The following is a 22,950-nucleotide window of genomic DNA, read 5'->3' on the forward strand; positions in this document are numbered from 1 at the left end:
TAATCAGAGGAGGGACTCACCCCACCCACCAGGCTGGTAAAGTAGTCCCTACACCTCCCTGCTAACCACTCTACGTTGAACACGTGACACAGCTTGTTAACATCTCTGAACAAGTGTTTCTCCTGCAGGATCTCCCCGCTGTACAGGGCCCCAAGGAACCTCTTCACCGCCTCCCCCGCAAAGTCCTCCACCTCTAGCTCTGTCTGGTGTAGTTCCAGGAACAGGTGAACAAACACTGAACTGTGGTAAGACAGGATCAGAGAGTTTGCTCTCTTTTCCTCTCCTCCTTGTAACTTTAGGACCACGTTACCGTGAAACTCACAGTGTAGGTTCTCTATTCCAAAATCTAACGGTACTGTAACCTTCGGAGCCATGCTCCTGATAAAGTAAGTAATTAGTATTAGAAAGAAATTATTGATATAAAGTGATATAGTGAGCTGTCTGAGTGTTACAATGTATTATAAGGTGCTGTATTTAGACACCGACTGTATAATTCAACACAACAAACACTCGATTCAAGATAATGAATGCAAGTCAGGCAGCAAGTATGCAGATATTACATTTAATACTCTCAAGGACTTGTTTTTTTTTATGAGGCAACTGGTCGTTGGTAAAATCTTCGTTTTGAAGTGCCAGGATAATGGTTCATGGTTTTGTGGATTGTAGTCCAATATTATGAAAGTATCCTCTGATTAAGATTTAACTAAGTACTATAATTTCACATGTTTTTTGTTATGATTTACTATTCCATGCTGAGAACAGTTAAACGATTAAAGTATTGAAGTTCATCTGTAAACAATATCAAGTACTAACAAACGTATCATACTAATCACTAATCCCAAATTAAAAACTTTCCTATTTTTAATTTTCTTACTTCGGACTACAAGTTGAAAACAAGAAAAAATTGAAAATTTTCGCTGATAAAATACTGTTAATTACTGAAAAATGTAGTTAATTACTGAAAAAACATGAAAACATCATGCTAAATACTCATGAACTTGTTTACCTGTAAAGTAAAATTATATCCAATATTACTAACTAGAAATGGTTAGAAATATCACTCTAACTGGTAAAGTACTGTACTCTACTGCAATGATATCCTTAAATTGTGTTCTAGAACTAAAATAAGAGAAAACATCGGGAAAACCAGTAAATATTCTCGAAACGAAATTCACAAAAACATCAAAGTAAAATAATTATAAGATTGTAAACACCGGAACAATTGACAAATCAGCAATTTTACTGGTTCGTTCATTTTTAAAGAATTTTCACGCAGAAATAATTTAAAGTTTGAAAAATAATTAAAAGTTAGTTACGTCAAATAAGATTTCCTCGGAATTTAACCATTTTGCAATGATAAAACACAAATATAATTCATCAACTTAAACTTTTAAACAAATATGTGGCATTAACATATTATTCATTTAAGGAACGGTGTTTTCTTAAATAGGTTAGCAACACAGTCCTTTTCACAGTCACACCCAAGTTGTTAAGTCACGACATAAGTCATATAATAGCTCTGCTCAACATCTTATCTTACAAGACACCATTCCATAATAGATAGAAACCTGTCCTTGCACCAAACACACACAGTCGACCTTCGCTAAATTATAAACAGTATCTCTCCAAACTAAGAGCCGTTCTCACCGACACTAACCACATCCTCACACGCTGGAGGTGATGTCTTCCCATTACTCACTACAGTCACATCAGACACAATGTCACCTGGGTCAGCAGTATAAGACACGTTGTCGTTCTTGATGTCCAGTGCGCGCACCCCCGTTACAATAGTATCAGTCAGGTTCACCTCCTCGCTCTCTAACACAGGGCCGGGAGGGATGGTGGGGGCGGTGAAGTTGGGAGGCATTGATATCTGGGGGACGTGTGAGGGTTAGCTAATAAGTTATACAAGCTGGAGAGACTTATATTAATTATATGTCGGATATTACTGAATAAAGATCTCAAATCTTAATTAATTCTAGGCAAGCTGAAATGAAACTTAAATGTGTTTAAGTTCCTTTATTTAAAAGAGTTCACGACTTTTAACTTGTCAAAAATGTATCTCTTTATCTCAGAGAGTTTAACAACTTTAAGATTTTAAACTTGATACGTATAACGTAACCTTACACCAAAACCTTAACAGTAATGTTATCTCATTCTAAGTTACAAGTTTACACTACACACAATAAAGTTCCTAACCAGAATAGTATTTTGAACGTCCTCCTCCTCCTTCTCCCCTCCGTTGTAGTAATAATCAAACGATTTAGCTGGCTCCGTTATATTTGTACCTGGAGATGAACAGATAACATGTTAAAGTGGTAAACTCAGATTATAGAATAACAGAACAGGTGATGCCAGTTAGCAATAACTGTAACAAATTGCACTCAAATTAATATGATCCTATGAAATGTCATCTTTCGACATCTAAAGATCTGGAAACTTGAAGTCCTACCCCTCCCTCCCCCATTTCCCACCCTTCCCCAAATCTAAACAACTCAGTCCTAACCAGTCATGTTGCTGATAGAGTTAGCGTTCACCATTTTAACTGTGTTCCTAGTACTCAGCACATTCTCCAGTACAGGAGCCCCCTTCACGTTCACAGTGTCTCCGTTTAGCTGACTACTGCGCTCTCCTAGTGTGTTCTCTCGGGGGAACTTACCAACCTGGGTGGTAATTGGGCGGTAATTGGGAGGTAATTAGGTAATAAGATTGTAATTAGTTAATTAGTTATTTGGGAAATTAGTAGTCTATAGACTCAATAATGAAAGGTAAGGATAGCTATCGGCAAAATAGGATCGAGATTACAGGGGGCTCACTGAGTGATAAATATCAATATTAAGTTAATCAGAACAGTGTGAGGACCATGACCAGTTAACGGATTGTTCTCCACAGATTGCTAAAAATACATTGTTGTTATATTACTCTTTTTATCTCATAACTGTAGAGTTAGTAGGCTGAGTGGTGGGTATGTTGGGCGCCATATTTCGCGGGGGGTTGGGAATTGAGACACACAACTTGGCATTAAGCCAGCGTTAACAGGAAGTTGGCACTAAGCCAGGGATTGTACCTGATATTTCTGAATACCCTGAGACTTCGGTCGCTCTTCTGGTATGGGGTCTATCTCCAATATAGGGGCTTTCTCCAAGTGGTGTTCGTCATCGTACCCTGCTATGTGCGCTACCTGGAGACAGAACTCGGTTACAGTGGAATAAAATATCTGGTTTAAAAACTGTGTTACAATTCAAGACACAGGTTTATCAAGAATCACAACGAGACTACCGCCCTATTCACTACTTATTTGATGACTTCAGTTCGACAACATTTGAAGATCAAGTCATCGGATGGACTCCATCCATTAACAGACAATGTAATAACAGATAATAAAGCTTCAAGACTCTCGGAGTCTGTTGTCGATCTCTATGAAATGAATCAAAAGAAAGAAGAGCATATAATAGCAGCCACCTTGAGAACGAGTTCGTCCCCGCAGGCACTGAGCCACTGCACTGCATCTGAGTGCGACATTGTGCGGAGATCCTGACCTGTTACACACCACGATAGCATCACCAACATACAACCCTCCAAACCTGCACATAGACCACGTGTTAGGAGTGTTAATGTAATTATTATACATTAAAATTGGGTATTACCCAATACTCAGTATTACCCAATAGTCAGTATTACTGGGACAAACCCTGTGATAGGTACTGACCAGTGTTAACCAACTCGTTGGATTTTGAAAATATTGCAACTTTAAGTTACAACTTTAAGTTTGAATTGAAACCCTCTCAAAAGATGAGGTATCTTTCAGTGTCCCTGACTGAACAGTGAACCCCTGGCCTAACCCTTACGCTTACCCTTACCCTTATTCCCTCAGGGGTAAAGACACGTGCCTGTCAGGAGTAAAGGAACGTTCCTGTCAGGAGTAAAGACACGTACCTGTCAGCTGGTTTTCCGGGATGAACTGCAGATATTATTATAGGAGCTCTGTGGTCCGCTCCTCCCTGCAACAGTTCATTTATTAGTAAGTTAATATCTCACATTAACAGTCATTCAGTGACAACTTAATTACGACTTGTTTATTCGTCAAAATATGTGATGTTTGAAATTGAGTGAAGTCGACATGTTTTTAATAGTCGGAATGTTTTAAATATTGGTTGGAATGTTTCTAAAGTTACCAGGGATCTAGACTCTGAGGCTTATGAACATATCAGACTAAACAAATATTATATATATATAATATTCAACATTCATTCGAGAGCACTTTTGTTGTTGCTGTGCTAAAGTCTCGCCAGTCTGATCTAACGTTAACAGCCTGAATAAAGCAGTTGCTGGACAGTATAAAAGTTGTGGAATACACTGACTGGACAGTATTAAAGTTGTGGAATACACTGACTGGACGGTATGATGTTATGATGGTAGTTTACTATCCCACTTTACTGCAGACTGCAGAGTGCAGGTATTAGTAATAACTTTGCAGGTATTAACAATAACTTTGCAGCGTGCACACTGCACACCTGTGTAGAGGTGCTGCAGCTGGATTAAATTGCAGATTTAATTGAGAATCTATTGATATGCAAAGGCGTGGAATTAAATTAGAACCCCACCTATAAAAGTAGTAGGTACTGTGTAGTGGTAACTAGAACTGTAGCGTGGTAAAACTGTACTCTCCAGACAAATACCACTTCACAGAGTCACGTGGTGTGATGGTTATGTCACGTGGTATGATTATTATTAGTAAATACTAATTAGTAAATACTTACTAGTAAATACTTACTAGTAAATACTTACTAGTAAATACTTACTAGTAAATACTAATTAGTAAATACTTACTAGTAAATACTAATTAGCAAGTACTATACGCTAATCTAACTGCGTATAATGCGATTACACTATTAATTGCACGAGGCGCAGCCGAGTGGAAATTGATACAATAATCGCACGAGGCGAAGCCGAGTTCGATTATTGCAGTTATTTCACGAGGCGCAGCCGAGTGCAATAACTGGTGTAATCGTATTATACATGCAGTTAGATTCACGTATAACTCCACGCCTCTGATGTTATAACCAGTGTAATTAGTTTATAATCGCACCGACTTTGTTGTTATACAGGGTGGGCCTCAAAAGGCCCCTATAAACAAGCAGGAAGGATCATCTGTGATAGTCCTTATCAGTTAAAATATAGAGAGAATGGAATGTGCGATGGATCCATGTGAATAGAATTGGTAAAACGTGAATAAATCGCTGGTTTTTTAATTTTGTTACCCAGGATTTTTTTTGGTGGTTTCTATTAACCAATGTAAACAGTTCTGGGTAAGAAATTCAAGCTAGCTCGCTCAGGGGCTAAATTGGTCAAATAAGCTCAGTGAAGCTCGCAATCACACAAAACTTGCCACAAAGGTTTAGATACTTGTTATTAACATTCTGTGAAATTTAGAAGCAAAAATATTTATCAGAACATAAGTTATGCCACTTTTTGTTTTACAAATATTAGTGAGATCTCAGCCTCATACTGTGTTGTGTTAATGCAATGTAAGGATTGACTTATTCCAAACACAAGGAAAGATGTTGTCTTAAACATTTTTTACTTTTGTTCTTCTTAAAATAATGTGAGGCCCCTATCGATATCTTATTCAAGGACTCGCTCATTTTAAGTGATGTTATATTTAAAGTCTTTCTATTATAATTTTACCTGACTACCAAAATGTAGGATACTTTAATGTATCTACCATCTATGACTCTTAGCGTTCCATTGAACAGCATGTTTAAGATAGTTACAGCTGCATGGTACAGACTACACTCACCACTCGACCACTCGACCACTTAACCAGTCAACATCGATACTTGTCACTTTTTGGATTACGCTTATTTGCCCTTGAGTTTTGTTCGCGTACTCAACTTTATATTTGTCCGTTCATTGATTTATTGATACCGTTAATATGCGAGATATTATGATATCCTTCTTGCCAAAAGATATCAGTTTTGCATAATGAGAAAGGAGGTACCCTTTTGAGTCATTTCGTAAGTGTTCAGACTCCACGGGCTAATAGTTAGTCTTAGACACTGAACACTATGTACAATGTACAATGTACAATGTACAATGTACATCTGCTAAACTTCACAGTACTCCGACTATTACGTCTAAAAACTGTTAACAAATAAGACTACAACCTTAGCCAGCGTCTAGGTAATGCCAGATATTACCCGACGCTGGGTAATGCCAGCCGCCAGATATTACTCGACGCTGACTCATTAACAAATATCTCAGACCAATTACCGTAGGTTGTCACCAGTACTTTAGTCAGGGTCCCATTATACCTGACATACGTGTAGGCTATAATGCTTTGATGTTCCTTTATACACTCTTTAAAACTTAACACATACGAGTTTAAAGAATTGAATTTCCCATTTATTAATAAAAACGAGACTGCCTGCGTGTCGTGTTGTTGATATTTAGTTGTATTGAGTTTTTTCCTAGTTTAACATAGTCCCTTCAGAATTATCCATTCTCAGCTGATAATATTGTCTTGTCATGACACATATGACATTATTATATTCGCGTTGATCAGCTGCTACGACGTCATTGTGTATCGTGAGAACCGCAGTAAACCTTATCTTATCAATCATCATAGGTGTATGAACAGTTCCCAGATTCCTAGACATTATATGTCTGGAGATTGAAGATGGTTCAATGTTACAGAGTAGCAGTGCCAACTATTAATTCAATTATCTTACTGAGAATGAGATCATTGTATATTATCGTGAACGTCTTAAGAATTCATTTAGGAACAATGAATTCCTTCCTATCACAACTGTGAACTGCATATTTCCTTCCGAATAAAATAAACTATCAAATTCACATACAGTACTCCTCACAAAACCACAATGATATTTCGTTGTTTTTCGCTTTCCTCTCTTATTCTTGAAGGTAAAATAATAAACAAGATTTACATTTTCGTTGGTTCATGCGTGTATTATTTCTGGTTTCAACAATATTTTGGGAAAGCGTCCGTGCTTTATCCTTCAGAATCTTACAACTCTTTAAAAGCCGCTCGTATTTCAGGTACCTATAGATTGCATTCAATCGCTCACTTAAGTTCACCATATTCTCAATTTTCCTACCTATTTATACATTTATTTGCAGAGTAATTTGATCATGAGCAAATTGATGCAATATTTTTTTTTTTACAAATTTGTTTCCTGTATTTGCACGATGAAATGTTAACCTATGCCATTGCTATTATAAATATTTCGGCGTTCATAGATAACAGTATAGATTTTGTACAGAGACATCTTTATTTGTGTTTCCATATTTCCATGGTGCGCCACTGACAAACAAGTTCAACAGAATTAAAATGACCCTTTCTTTAAACCTTGTACGCTATTTAGCGGAACTCAGATATAAACTGGCAAACTGTCAAAGTTTCGGAAATTAGGAATGTTCAAACCTGCCTCTTTAAACCAGTGTTGAAAACGCTTTGTGTGTTTTGAGTTAGTGGAATTGTTATTAACTGCAGTTTCAAACTGAGTTTCACAGGATTTCAACAAGTCGGTATGTAATGAGGTTTAAAATAAGAAATTAGCCTGAGAACTGTGCACTGTAAACCGTGTTTACTGTCACATGATGCTGTGATATCACGTGATGCCGTGTTTACTGTCACATTGTCTTAAAACTTTGTCGTTAATTTCTTGAGTTTTTCTTACCAGTAATAAGATTTTCGTCCCTTACGAATATATGAAAACCATGACTATTTTAACAAATTTATATATGAAAGCTTTTACAAAGTTTATTGCCTAAGCCGCTGCTAAACTGAATGCCACTGCATTTCCAGTCAAACGTGACCGGATGTAATAAGGGGCTGTAGCTGTGGTCCCTTGTATTTGGTGGCCTTTGGTATTCAATCTGTCTGGATTTAGTGATTGTTATGCCATCGTCCTGTAAACTGACATCCTGATTTTTGGCAAGCACGGAACTTATTAAATATTAATCTAAATCGCAAAGTTGGCAAATTAACATTCTAAATTCGAGCTTTTCATTTAGAATTAAATCAAGTCATTCATATTATTATGGAGCCAGGGGTTGACTTCTTTATCTATTGTTGAAGTTCATTCGAGTTCATAAACGTTCAATTAAGAAAATTTGCCGACGCACTTGACTCTCTATCACTCTCTAATAACGTCTGAAGACGCCCTTCTATAGAAAAGAGGGCCCACATTTCATGACCTATCATTCGAGTTATTAAAGTTTAAAGTCACCAAATTGTAAGCAATTAGTGCTAAATTTTTCGTCGCTTACAAATAGATGCAAACAACGTTGAATTGAAATATTTTTCTACATCATCTGAAAACACCCTTAGAAAAGAGAGCCCAAATTTCGTGACCTTTTATGCGAGTTATTAAAATTCAAATTCAGCAAATTGTAAGCAATTTAAGTAATTGAACTCATTGATAGATGTAACGTTTCAAAACGGTAGGACTAGGAGAGCCCATGTTAAATAAAATTAGTCTACAGTAAAGTGCTATGTGTTAAGTACCTGCTAATCTGTTGCACAATTTCAGGTCTTATCTTACTTCTCACTGACTCCCCACACGACGTTGTTTATATTTCTTACCTTTACAATGTCAACTTACTTCAACATTCCTTCTTTTTTCATGTACAGCTGTTGTAAGCATCTGATCTTTACATCAGCTGCAGTCTTATCATCATATCACTACTCCGGTTAAGCGTTCCTCCTAATTCCCTCCTAATTCCCCCTCATTATGTGTGATCTCCACAGCCCGCCCTAATCTCCTAATCCATATCCAGATACGCAACCAGGTTACGCGTCCCGGTAACTAGGTAACGAAACTAGGCTAGTCCCGGGCCGGTGGATTGTAATGCGAAAATAATGGCTGTAGTCTGGCATAACGCCCTGGCACGTGTCATACTAGTTAGTTAGTCACGTGACTGGTTATGGTAGTCACGTGATACGTTAGTTAAAGCGGTATAACAGGTGGTGTGTCGTAATGAGGGATTTTAGGGGCAGGTCATTAGATGCCAGTTCTATTCACTCTACTCTTTTAGTTCATGTTTTATCAAGAGGACTGCCCCTTACATTGTACGAGTTTCAAGACTTTAATTTTTCTCACGTCTTGGTTGTTTAAATGAGTTGTAATAAAAAGGTATAATCTGATGTGTATTATATAGGGGTGCCTGGGGAAATAAGGTGCTCGCGAGAGTGATCTGAGCACCAGAGTGAGCACCAAAGTGAGCACTACAGTGAGCACCAAAGTGAGCACCAAAGTGAGCACCACAGTAAGCACCACAGTGAGCACCACAGTGAGCACCACAGTGAGCACCACAGTGAGCACCACAGTGAGCACCACAGTGAGCACCACAGTGAGCACCACAGTGAGCACCACAGTGAGCACCTTCGTGAGCACTACAGTGAGCACCCCAGTGAGCATTACAGTGAGCACCACAGTGAGCACCACAGTGAGCACCACAGTGAGCACCACAGTGAGCACCACAGTGAGCACCACAGTGAGCACCACAGTGAGCACCACAGTGAGCACCACAGTGAGCACCACAGTGAGCACCACAGTGAGCACCACAGTGAGCACCAAAGTGAGCACTACAGTGAGCATCAAAGTGAGCACCAAAGTGAGCACCAAAGTGAGCACCAAAGTGAGCACCACAGTCGCTAATGGATACGGAGGTTTTCGTACTTTGCTCTTGTTGCTCATCTCGTGGGACACGTGGACTTATACTTACAGCTCCAACTGTTTATTCAAAATTGGAGCTCTGGATTATTTCTATTATTGCACAATATAACTGATATTAGCATATTATCATCATGAGGTTCAGGCTGCTGAAGTGATGATTGTAATTCCTTAAACATTACATGATACACTCCAATTCCATGTATCTATCTACGAGGCTTTGTAACAGTTGAGTTCAATAGCTGCTTTCCTCGTGCTGTTCTTTTGTTACTTAACATTCTTGTCATTTTCTTATTTTCTAGTATAGTAGCCGTTAGTTAGTAGTAGCCGTTTTGTAGTAATAGCTGTTTTGTAGTAGTAGTCGTTTTGTAGTAGTAGCCGTTTTGTAGTAGTAGCCGTTTTGTAGTAGTAGCTGTTTTGTAGTAGTAGCCGTTTTGTAGTAGTAGCTGTTTTGTAGTAGTAGCTGTTTTGTAGTAGTAGTCGTTTTGTAGTACTAGTAGCTGTTTTGTAGTAGTATAAGTAGCCGTTTTGTAGTAGTAGCCGTTTTGTAGTAGTAGCTGTTTTGTAGTAGTAGCCGTTTTGTAGTAGTAGCCGTTTTGTAGTAATAACTGTAACTGTTTTGTAGTAGTAGTCGTTTTGTAGTAGTAGCCGTTTTGTAGTAGTAGCCGTTTTGTAGTAGTAGTCGTTTTATAGTAGTAGCTGTTTTGTAGTAGTAGCCGTTTTATAGTAGTAGCTGTTTTGTAGTAGTAGTCGTTTTGTAGTAGTAGCTGTTTTGTAGTAGTAGCCGTTTTGTAGTAGTAGCCGTTTTGTAGTAGTAGCCGTTTTGTAGTAGTAGCCGTTTTGTAGTAGTAGCCGTTTTGTAGTAGTAGCCGTTTTGTAGTAGTAGCCGTTTTGTAGTACTAGTAGCTGTTTTGTAGTAGTATAAGTAGCCGTTTTGTAGTAGTAGCCGTTTTGTAGTAGTAGCTGTTTTGTAGTAGTAGCCGTTTTTTAGTAGTAGCCGTTTTGTAGTAGTAGCCGTTTTGTATTATAATAGTACTTGCTGTTTTGTAGTAGTATCCGTTTTGTAGTAATAGCCGTTTTTTAGTAGTAGCCGTTTTGTAGTAGTAGCCGTTTTGTATTATTATAGTACTAGCTGTTTTTTAGTAGTAGCCGTTTTGTAGTAGTAGCCGTTTTTTATTGATTGCCGTTCCGTACTCTTTAAGTCTTGAAATTTAGATTAATTTTATGACTAATGAGTTTTAGAGTAGAAAAGGTCGGCATCAGAGTAATTCATTCAACTAATTAATCCAACCTTAATTCTAGAGATTTAAGCTTAAGAAATGTGGAGGAACTTATCAAACTTGCCGTGAAAAGAAACAAGTGGCGTGCACTTTTAATTATTTAGGAAACTCATCGGTTTAACAAACTGTATTTATTTAAATTCCATCATGTTTCCTTAATGTTAGAGCAGAGTTTGTTATTGTTATGGATAATGGCACAGTTACCACAGTTACCACTAACCACAGTTGCCACAGCTACAGTTACCACTCACTATCTTGCTGTGCAATGTGAATAGTTACACTAATTGACCACGTGACCTTATTAGAATATACCCCGTATAACCTCATGGTACCAACTCTACAGTGCATAATTTCTCGTGTTGAACTAATAAAGTAATATGAGCTCATTTAAAATTCATTTCGTTTTGCTCTCATTCCGAATCGTGATTAAAGGATTAAGTAAATTCTGATGATCTCGGGCTAACCACATTTCACAGCTAATTGCAGACAGATGTAGTGAGAGAACCCGGCAAAAAGACCAGGTCACAGTCCCGCACACCTGCATTTATTGACCTCACTGAACCACGTGACTACCTTATAAGGTCACGTGATAACCTTATAAGGTCACGTGGACTAGCCCCAGACATTGCCTCTCAACTACTTACGTCCAGGTACAATTCAGCTGATTACTCTGCTTATCTAGGTTGGAAGCTTGCCAAGTTTTAGTTTTTCTCAGATCTACTCTCCGACAAAGCGATCTATCTTCAAGCACGCTTAATTGTCTTATAAGTTTCTATATTATACAACTCTCTACGACTAAACGTTGTGTTGATTGAGGTTACTCTGTATTACTTCATCCAGTATAAAGTAAACCTGCCTGCATAATATTCCCTCGACTCAGAAAGTTAATTCTATATTCCCATATTCCCTCACACAGTCAATAAAAGTTTACCTTAATCCTTTCGACTCTGTATACAGTCTATTTGATATTCCCTCCCTCAGTGTAAGATAGCTTGGTAGACAAACTCTATTGACTCTTCTTTGTGAACAGTTGTGAGATTTTATGCCGAAGAGCAGCATTTGGAATCTTCTCTTAAATTACGGTATTGATTTTTTTCCTACGTTTTTTGGCTTGTTGTTGCATCTTTTATTCATTAAAAACCCTTAGATTTTTGATGGTGATATCCTAAATATTTCAACAAATGCGCTAAATATTTTTAAGTTTGTAATATTTTATTTTTCAAAGTTGAAGTTATCTAATCTATTTATTACCTAAGTTCAGAGTATTACACTGCTCACTTTCAGCGGACGAACACGACGGCAGCAGCTATGAAAAGCAGGAGCGTTTAAAGGCAGGTATGTAACAGTAATGTTTTAAAATGTTAAGTCAATTTTGTTTTCGTAACTATATTTATTCAGGACGTTACAGAAGGAATTGATTTATTGTAGTTGGAGGAGTCCTAACTCTCCTCACGTCCGAAAATAGCGTTTCTCTTGTATCAAATATCAGTCACGTGGCCACTGAGTTTACTGTACAATAGTTGGTCCATGGCTTGAAGAGTTTCAATGGATTACTGAATTTGAATAATGATTTATATAAGATATCTTGACGAAACTTCAAATTCCGATCAGCTCAAATGTGAACTTTGCAGCTGAGGAAGAAGCGAAGAAGAGGAGATCAGCAAAAAGGAAAGCAGACGATGAAAGTAAGACTGAGAGAAATATAGACGCGGTGATGCCCAAGATTAGGATACGCCTGAAAAAGTGAACTACTGGAGAATTAGGCACTTTTAAGTTATGTATATTATAATGCTGTAAACTAACTCACGAATGATATCGAGTTGATAATTGAGTGCATTTGAGTAGCACTTTTTTTAGATATACTTTCGTTTTTGGAAGATTGATTTATTGAATACAAAACCGTGGATGTATTGTGAATTCGGCTAATAGCTACTTTTGGACACGTTCAGGAACTAACGTAATGCTTTATCGTCGAGAATCGAGATCAATGGGATGTTTTAAAATCTCTTGATTGTTCAAACATAATACATCTAGTACAATAAGACAAGAAGTTGTGGTTATTTCTGAGTTAACTTTAACACAAGCTCCCAGTGAACCTGGGTTAAAATATCATCAAAAGATTACAACTTTCTATATTATATATATTTGATTATAACAAATATTTCTTTTTGTCCTACGTATTCTTTTTTTTTCTCTTCTAAAACTCTGTATCATACCTACCCAAAGTGTTTTAGTTATGCGTTTAAAAATACATTATATTTTTAGTAATATAATAACTGCTGACATGATATAGTTCTTAGTGATTTGCTATTATACGTCTTGTAGTAAAGTAAAATTACTCTAGCAGATATCTCCATTCACCTAATCTTGCATCACAACACCCTACCCCATATATTATATATTTCCAACTCTTACCCAAACCCAGAATCAGATTCTTACTAACTACTATTTTTTCCCGATCCATGACTCAAAGTGCCGAAGGCACAAAAGAGTCAAGGACAAGGGTTAGCGATCGAGGTTTTTTTTGGGATATGGTAGCTTTGCGACCGTGCGACCGACCACCGTGCGTGCCTGCGTACGGGTCGCCCACGTGACTGCCTGCGCAAAGTTATTTTGTGCGAAAATCTGAATTAAACAATTGTTGGCGCGCGGTGCTGAAATGTTCAAGTACATTGTTAATTTCACCATATACGCATCCCGCTAGGGACTAATTGATAGCATATTATTATTATTTTGAGTTAGTATTACTATTTTGCACATATCCGTGTCAGGTTGCATAAACAATAAACATATGGTTACATAGAAATATACACGATTTTCAAATTCAATATGGAATTATATCAACTGGGCGGCGCTCGGCCTGTCACTCTGCCATATCTGCATCTTACTATATATAAAGCGAGACGATATATATATATATATATATTTATTTATCCGTGCCATTTTACTGACACCACAGCATCAACTTTAACGCGAATTTCTGCAAAAACCGTCAAAGATATACAACTGAAACTTTTTTGACTGGGTCAAATGCTTTAATGGCCTCCAAATCAGCATGAAAAAATAAAAAATAGGCCAAGAAATAGGAGTTTTAGAGCCCAAAATTTGGTACCACAAGTGGTGTCAAAAACGCGAATTAAATAGGTAATAATTGTTTTAGTCTCTTGAGCCTTGACACCATTTTAGGGTCAGACGGGTTCCTGCTAGTGCTTATAAACAGTAAAGACTCCATCACGGATCGGGAAATTGAGCGGCCATCCACAAAAGAAAAGCGGCCGCATTTCTTGTTAGAGTAATCTGACATGACCCGTTTTAAATAAAGTCCTTTCCTCAGAAATATTTAGTCAACAAAATAAATACTATCGGAACCCTGACTTCTTGGATACCATTTTACAATCTGCCACAGAACGGAGCTCAAAAAACGGATAGTTAAATAGATTATAGATTTGAAAATATTCCACCTCTTAATACTACAAAAATTTTCAACAAAATATTTGCAATTTTGTTTGGTTTTCATGAAGAGCCTGAATTTACCCCGTATAACCAATCCTAAAGAGCAAGGTATTGGACCAATCCAAACCCACAGGATTCAGACTTTAACCAATCCCAGCCCAGAGATTCGGACTTTAACCAATCCCAGCCCAGAGATTCAGGCTTTAACCAATCCCAGCCCAGAGATTCAGGTATTTCCCTACCTGCTCAACTCCAAGTTACGAATCATGTGCAACTGCATTACGGCTCGGATTCCCCTCTGACTTCGACTATACCCACAAAAATGTACTCATTTTCGCTATATTGCTGCAACTTGAATTATTCAGTCCACCGCTCGACCAGGCTTTGCTTCAGGGATTTTCTACTCTTTTTATTTACATAACTGTAATGGCCGCTTTTGTGAAACTTCAAAAACTAGTTGATGAACTCAACAACAGTTATAAGAGGAAAGGTAATTTGTCATCTTCTTTTATGAAACTGATTCCGTACGTTGCGTGATTATTAATGTTTTGTATTGCAGCTTCTTTTGATGGAAGTGTTTGAGAGTCATAAGAAACCTAGATCTCAGAAATTAATCTAAACAGCAATGTCAGACCCCTGACATTAATAAGTTAATTAAAATTAGATATAATTAAATAATAAGTTAATTAAAATGAGTTATTTAATTAAAATCAAATCTTACAAAAATTTCGTTCACTATAGGTATCTACACAGGTATCTACACAGGTATCTACATTCTACAGGGTTCACTATAGGTATTTACATATCACTCTGATTTCCGCAGAGTTAAAGACAGAGCAGGAGTTATTAAAGGAGTGGAAGAACCGTCAAAGTAAAGAAAAGTCAGAAAGAGAGAGACTGTTAGGAAAATACAAGTCTAGCAAGATACCAAGAGTTGTAACATCTCATAGACCAGTGGAGATGAACGTTGGGAAACAAATAGTCGCTGGTGGTGCTAAATATCAACCTCCCAAACCAAGATAGAGACCGTGTCATCAGAGGTTCCATACTTTTATGTAAGACTACTGTCAATTATACAACATACTATTTGATCAGATTTATTTGGCATGTATTTCCATGCATTTTATTTTACAAAATGATGACTAGGACTATCTTCATTTATTAATACAGTATTACATTTGCTATTTTATATCATTTTAGCTATTTGCTAGCATTCGGGTCGCACGGAGTAATCGATAGTCATGCCTTCAAAGGCCGAAACGGAGGTAACTTTGGCCTAATAAAACAGAATTTTCGTGTGATCCGTGCTAGTCGACTGCCAATATTTCTATAACAGTTACCATTTAAAACTTTGTGATTAATTGTGCTACTAATAAAACTTACCGTGATACTAAGTCCTAGTCCCTCTGATCCTCTCTGCAATAGCACAGTCCTAACCAGACCTCGTCTAAACGGACACTTCTGTATTGTTCCTTTCTTCCTCATACTGTGGGCGTATATCACTGCCTAGATAATAGAGGTGTTACAATCACTAGCCAGGAGAGCTAGAGGTGTTATAATTATTGTAATTCAGCTTTTGCAACAGCAAGTAGATTCTACGTATTATATAATACAGGCTACAGCATAATCTAACAGGTTACATCAGTATGATCTAGATTCTAGCTCAGTATTTAATACCAGATGTGACTACCAACAACGTGAATGTGCAATTAAAACAAAGCCCCAAACTTGAGACCTTGTGGCGATTAAGAGATATTTCAGCCTCGATAGTGTTCCAGGTTAGAGTGTTAGGATGCTTGTCCAGTCCCTGCTGCATGAGTTGCAGCTGCTGTATTCTCCCTATTATCTCCTTGTCCATGTACTTTATAGTAACCTTGCAGCCTCCCAGGTCCTTCATTGTGGACACAAGATCACCGTGAAGTTCTTTGTTTTCTTTGTTTGCTTCTTCCAGCTGGGCGTTTATCCAGGCTTCCCTTTCTACTAACATACGCTGCTGTTCGGCTAAATTGTTCTAGAAACACGGGAAGTAGTGGTTGGGTCAGGAGTTCATAAGTAGCTTATTAATACTAATATCTCAAGTTATTGTAGGTTGAATATGTGCAACAACTATTAATTATATCGATACTGTAAAATAGCAGTAAAATTCTTGTAACTTTATGTGAACTCACAAATCTTAGCATGGAAAATAGCAGTAACATTCTTGTAACTTTATATGAACTCACAAATCTTAGCATGGAAAATAGCAGTAACATTCTTGTAACTTTGTACTTACAAATCTGAGCATGTTTCCAGACGTAGCCTCGTGAAGCTGCCCCAGCCTGACCTCGTTGTCTTTCTCAAGTACTGCCATATCTTTCTTTCCTTCAGCTAGATCGTGCTTCATACCCACTAGCTTTGCCTAAAACAGGAATGTTTGGGGTAAAATTCTTTTCAGCACAAGTTTAGACGAAAACCGGGTAAAATGAGCAGACTCGAGTTAAAAATAATTGACCCATCGCCATTCGCCATAGTAGGCTCTCGTCAAGGTTGGGCAGGGACTTACTTCATATTTTAAATTTTCTTGGTGAACTGTTTGAGCGAGAGTTTCGAGGTTGGTAAAAGCCTTTACCATACTGAAAACATGGCTCCGAACCTGTAAATTTGACAATTAACAGTTGAACTAAATGATAAATTGATAATAACCTACTTTTAGATATAAACACAATGGCAAGATCACGTTGGGAAAACTCAAGACTAAAAATGCTATTTAACAGTTGAACTAAATGATAAATTGATAATAACCCACTTTTAGATATAAACACAATGGCAAGATCACGTTCGGAAAACTCAAGACTAAAAATGCTATTATAGTATAATTGTAGTGACTAATTTTACATGAAAGAAACAGTTTTTTCGTGTGTTTATTTGATGGAATATCGAAATTCAGGAGGCTAGATAAGATTAACATATCAATTATTAGCAACAAAGGAGATTTCACGAACCTGATTGACGAAGGCTTCATTTTCTTTGTTTTTAACATAATAATCATGAAGCATATTATCCAACTTCACGAAACTCAGTTGAAATTCCTTTTCTACTGTCTCTTGGGAGGGGAAGGGGAACCAGGAAGACATATTATTAGGATAGATGTGGAGCTCTAAAAGAGTTAGACGCACTACATTCTAAAAGTAGTAGTTATTTAGCAGGTATAAATCAACAATTGTCAGTAAATTTGTCAGTAAATTTAACAAATAGATGATTTTGGTGGTGATTTATCAAATTGATTTGAATCATAATTTGGTTAGTTTTCCAGATATTCATTAAGGACATACAATATTGGTAAGAAATTGACAATTTGATAAAGTTTATAATCCATACCATTGTCTGTAAAGTACAATCTTCCACCAAAGTAGGTTCTAGTCACACAATTACATGTGAATACTGCAACTTCTTCAATCTATAGCATCTTAAAGAATAGTGTACACCAAAAAATGCACTGGAAAATTAAAAAGCACTGCAAGTTTTTGATTATATAAATAAGAATTATCGATTATATGTAACACCACAACATTAGTCAGGCTAGCTTTGATTCTACCAGTGATCTTTTGTGATTTAATTCCTATATCAACAGTAAAGTATCAACAATTCTGATGGGTTCAGTTGGTCTGTCATCATCGTCTGTTTGAATTGATCCCATTCTGTTAACAATCCCAATGCCCTTACTGACTCTGCCAAATATAGCATGTTTGCCATCAAGATGTGATGTAGGTGCTAAGGTGATGAAAAATTGACTTCCGTTGGTGTCTGGACCACTATTGGCCATTGATATAATACCAGCACCAGTGTGTTTCAATCCTGGATGTATTTCATCAGCAAATGTTTCACCATAGATTGATTTACCTCCTCTTCCTGTACCTGCAAAATAAATCATTCAGATAATCCATAGTGCATGTATTGTATATTAACACAGTATTCTGACTGTTCAACAATCAATCAATGTAATAATGTATGAGGGTGGTCAAAGTCAAGTTTTCAGGATAACCAGCGTCATTCTCAAAAGTTTTTTCCATTTTTGTGGCAAAAATGATCAAAACGATTGCAGTGGCTTTTTTCCATTTCTGCCATCCATCTATGGCGAAAATGGTGACAACCCACCCAAAATGTTGCAAAATGATACTAAGTTACAGTATCCCTAGTCATATAACACAAGTATCATGCACTTACCGGTCGGATCTCCACCTTGTATCATAAATCCAGGAATAATTCGATGAAATATAGTGTTGTTATAATACTTCTTTCGTGACAACTCTGTAAAATTTTTACATGTCTTGGGTGCATGCTTCCAATACAACTCAATGGTTATGTCCCCCATTGATGTAGAAACAGTGACATGGGATGGGTTGTCCAAGATTTGTGGCATCCTTGGAATATATAATTGGGTTAAAAATCAATATAACACAATTTTCAATAACTATCACATCTATTAAAATATCAGGTGTCCCATACCACAATCTTATATCAAACGCCTGATTCAACTTTGTGTCATGCTTGAATTGGTTTTGGACCTCTTCAATGCTTTTAATTTATTTATTATTGTTATTTGGTATTATGAGCTGATATGTATATATACATACGGTATCTAAAATTAAGCGTATAGCGAGCATATTTAACAATTTTTAAGCAATTATAATGTATTGCGAGCAGCTGTAACTTAAATATCGCATAAAAATCATATAATTATAACACAAAACTAAAATTTTATTGGAATCTAGGTTAAACTAAGATAGAATTAATATCAGCCCCTTCGCCACTCTCAGCAGTCAACCAGGGCTCATAAAAGCTTAACAGCGCCTGGGTCCGTTCACCAACTGTGCTAATGTGAGTGGCGGTGTGGTAAAACCCATTTTAACAGCGTGAATACTTATCAAATATAAGCGCGCTAGCTGCTAGCATACTTGTATCATTTAATTTTTAATCAAATATATTCGGATATATATTTATTGATTATGTATTGAATTGGTGATAAATAATAAAATTGTCTTTTCTCAAAAAATTGTCTTTTCTCAACAACAAAGTCACCAGACTGAATAGTGAATCAGGAAGACTGGAACAAACATTACACTCAAGAACATCAGACAAAGTACAGAACACCATAGTACAGTCCTAATCTAGGGAGTAGCTAAGGATCCATTGGATCTATCAAAAATTGAACATCTGTGTAATGTCTTATCAGTCGACTCAGCCGAATAATCGGAGACGTGATTAAGGTTTAAATGAAGATGTACACTTGCATCGTAGTGCACTGTAAACATCTGTACAATTATAGTACCATAGTATAGTATAGAACTGTGTTACAGTACATTGCGATGTAGATGTACTGAAGGAACAAACGAGAGTGACCCAGTGCCTATCCTCGTGCTTTCATAGCTCATTATCTCTGGTTATCAGCCTCTCTACATTTCTAAGGTATTTAGTAATTTTTTTAAAAAAGAAAAAGGGGGGACCCCCAACCCATGTAGCTGAGACACCTCACAGAAGTAGACCAAAGTGGCTCTTGCTTGTGAACGGTCGCGGTGCATCAACTACCCGCTGAAGCGGTGGGTTGGGAGTCCCCCCTGGGATCATTTCGTCCGTAAAATTGTATATAATATAAAATAGTACAGAAAAATATCTACAAAAATTACATAAACAAATCTAGGAGACATGCTCGGACATGTACTGCGTGGGCCTACAGATGGTAAAGTAAGTAAGTAAGTCAAACCTTTTCTCACTGATTCTACAAGACCTTAGTGTTCGAAAATTATCGTTGAATAATTTATGTGATTTGAACTAATTAACGTTAATCGCTCAGAATAGAGTTAAATGGAGAAGTATGCAAATTGCATGACTTTTGTTTGAGAAAGATTAGGGGATGAAATGTTTACTTTGTTTACTATCTGTTACTTAGAGCTTTTGTTTATATATATAAATTGTTTCAAACAGTATACACATAATGTCACAATGACCCTATATAAAAATAACCCTTCAAAAATTCAATATTTTGAAAATCACCCTTGGCCTTGCGGCTCCAAGTTCAAATCAAAACTGTCTATATTGACAAAGTTCTTTTTCGCCCCTCTGTCTCCCCGGAGAGAAATTACTGTCGTTTGTTTATATATAAAATATTTACATAAACAGATCTAGAAGACCTCAAAGCTCGTTTTCCGATGGATGAGGTTAAAGGAAATGTTTTGCAGTCCAAAATGCTTATGCATTATGGGCCGTGGCCGTTGATTTTCTTTTTATTCCCCTCGGCCTCAGCGCAATGAAAATAGCAAAAGCAACAAATTTATGCGCGGCGTCGAAAGAGAAAATGATTTCGATATTTTTATTAACGGGTGATACTCGTAAAATATCTGTTCCATATATTGGACCGTCGACGAGTCCAACTCGGCGCGCGTCCTGGTAGGTTGTAAACCTACAATATTTTTAAAGTCGAATTTGCCAAATACCTTTTTGCTCTTCAAAATTTATGATCGACTGGCCTTTTCACTTTTATATTAGTAAAACAAACAATTTTATTTTACACCCAAAATCTTTACACAATAATTTCAAATTTTAAACATTTATAATTTTATTATTTTATTTGGAGGCCGTCACAGCTTCGACGCGCCGCGCAAACTTATATAGAATATACCATGTTTGCTTCACATTGCAATCAACAAAATTGTAATGCTTTTTTATTTGCAACATTGCTCTAAGCAGAGCCCTTTCGCTTGCAGTAGCGCGCGACCGCAGTACACGTCACGCAGTACGCGTAGACACATGGCTATGTGAATTTGCAACACAACAATTTGGAAAAATAGTGATTAGTAATGGTATTTGGAAATATCTAACCGCAATATAAAGCTTTCTATTCATTCAAACGTTCGAATGTAAGCGCACGCATGACCTTTGTGAAATTTTGTGTTGTTGGGTGTCCAATCCTCGTTTGGACAACTAAGACGCGCAGTTTTAACACATGGTTAATTGTAAACGGTACAAAGTACATCAAGCGCATCCAGTACAGGTAATTTATATGATTTGGTTGTCCAGGACACCTTGCAATCTGAACTGTTATGATACTGCGCGGCTGAGATCGTACACGTGTGTGTCCTGTTTCACTCATGTTATAAGTTTTTGTTTTTGTTTATTTGCTGTCGCCTGTGACACATTACATACATGAGGCACTGTGGCCTGTGTGTAACTGTAATGTACGTGGGAATAATTTAATTAATTAATTAACTCTCTGCTATGGTAATAGTATTGTATGCAGTCATCGGTGAATAGACATCGGCAGTTTGGGGGGGGGAGCTTGGGGCAGCCCCCAAGCCCCCTCCCCCAGTCGGTCGGACACCCAACAAAACTGCCAGCCATGGCTCCCACGAGCCGCCTCTGGAAGACTGAAGAGGCATGGTATGTATATTTTTATGCACAAATTTTATGTTTGGTCTTTGAGATCGAATATGAAATTATTCAAACTTACATTTGTATACTCAGTGGCGTATCAAAAGGCCCTGCTGACCCCGCTGTGCAGGGGGGCGCCGTCTTAGGGGGGCGCCAAATCGTCGTTTGAATGTGGGACAATTTCGAAAACTTAACTAAAGTACTAGCAAAACTGCGCGTTTTGCTCTAGATACACACTTTTTTAGAGATTTTACCTGCGTATTCTCTAAAATCACCTAATTTGTTCAATTTTAGGGAGGGGCACCAAAAGGGGAGGGGGCGCCAACAGGGGGGCGCTTTTTCGGCAGGGGGGCGCCAACAGGCAACGTTACGCCACTGTGTATACTGCCCCAAATTCCAACATTAATGTGGCACCTGTTATGTACTGTGTTGGTTCATCTGAATTAATTATTATTATATTTACAGGGTGGGCCAAAAGTCAGTACCCATACGTTGGCCTTTATAGCTCAGTCACTGAATGCTCAATTTAAATACCTAGTTGACAAATTCGAGGAATTTGTCAACTCGAAAAATATTGGCGTTCATTTTTTTCAAATGGAGGTTCATTTTTACATTTATTTGATAGTTTGGATAGTTGGATCAAGCTAAATGTTATTGAATTGTGTTTGGCTATTCAAATTACGTTTGTCCTGAAAGAATTAGAACTGTAGCTTCTCAGATGACCGAGATATGAAGCATAACGAGTTTATTCATTACGTGTGATCAGGTGATTGGTTTACCTAATCACGTGATAAGGTGCCCCCGTTAACTACCCCGTTAAACATTATGGGAATTGTTAAGGGTGCCCAATTAAGGTGTCGTGTCACGGTGTCACATAATCACCCAGTCAATGTTGTTAACGAGATACAGAAAATGCTTGATAACTTCGTCATTTCTAATCCGTTTTGCCTCATGTTTTCAGATCATATGCAACATTTGATAATCTACCGTCAACATTTCAAACCGTACAACGAGTTTAACGGTTATTCTTCTTAATAAATCAAATACTTTTTTGTTCACTGCAGCCAAGCTTTGGAACACTGTTCATAAAAAAATTCTAACCTCAAGCAATTGCC

General features: G+C 37.3%; 2 protein-coding genes and 1 long non-coding RNA gene across 4 annotated transcripts in view; 1 reads left to right on the forward strand and 2 right to left on the reverse strand.

Moving 5' to 3' along the window:
• The window catches only part of LOC134812251 (2-oxoisovalerate dehydrogenase subunit beta, mitochondrial-like), a 704,467-nt gene that overhangs the window by 54,893 nt on the left and 626,624 nt on the right, over positions 1-22,950 (reverse strand). The window lies entirely within an intron of this gene.
• On the reverse strand, positions 781-17,610 carry LOC134812252 (Golgi-associated PDZ and coiled-coil motif-containing protein-like). Its single transcript, XM_063819526.1, has 11 exons — positions 17,413-17,610; positions 16,974-17,063; positions 16,704-16,829; positions 16,167-16,442; positions 15,815-15,937; positions 3,937-4,001; positions 3,463-3,584; positions 3,068-3,181; positions 2,507-2,663; positions 2,200-2,288; positions 781-1,873 (listed from the first exon to the last, which is right to left on the reverse strand). Exons 1-8 carry the CDS (start codon positions 17,542-17,544, stop codon positions 3,156-3,158), a joined length of 960 nt encoding a protein of 319 aa, XP_063675596.1. The 5' UTR covers positions 17,545-17,610; the 3' UTR covers positions 781-1,873; positions 2,200-2,288; positions 2,507-2,663; positions 3,068-3,155.
• LOC134812754 (uncharacterized) lies at positions 10,965-13,147 on the forward strand. Of its 2 annotated transcripts, XR_010159950.1 has the most exons (4): positions 10,965-11,628; positions 11,960-12,060; positions 12,263-12,313; positions 12,610-13,147. It is a non-coding gene; the product is annotated as an uncharacterized LOC134812754 (long non-coding RNA). The 2 variants fall into 2 exon arrangements; XR_010159949.1 differs by having other exon boundaries at positions 10,965-12,060.

Source organism: Bolinopsis microptera, chromosome 3 (genome assembly GCF_026151205.1).
Source record: "Bolinopsis microptera isolate Bmic1 chromosome 3, MBARI_Bmic_1.0, whole genome shotgun sequence".
NCBI classification, from domain to species: domain Eukaryota; kingdom Metazoa; phylum Ctenophora; class Tentaculata; order Lobata; family Bolinopsidae; genus Bolinopsis; species Bolinopsis microptera.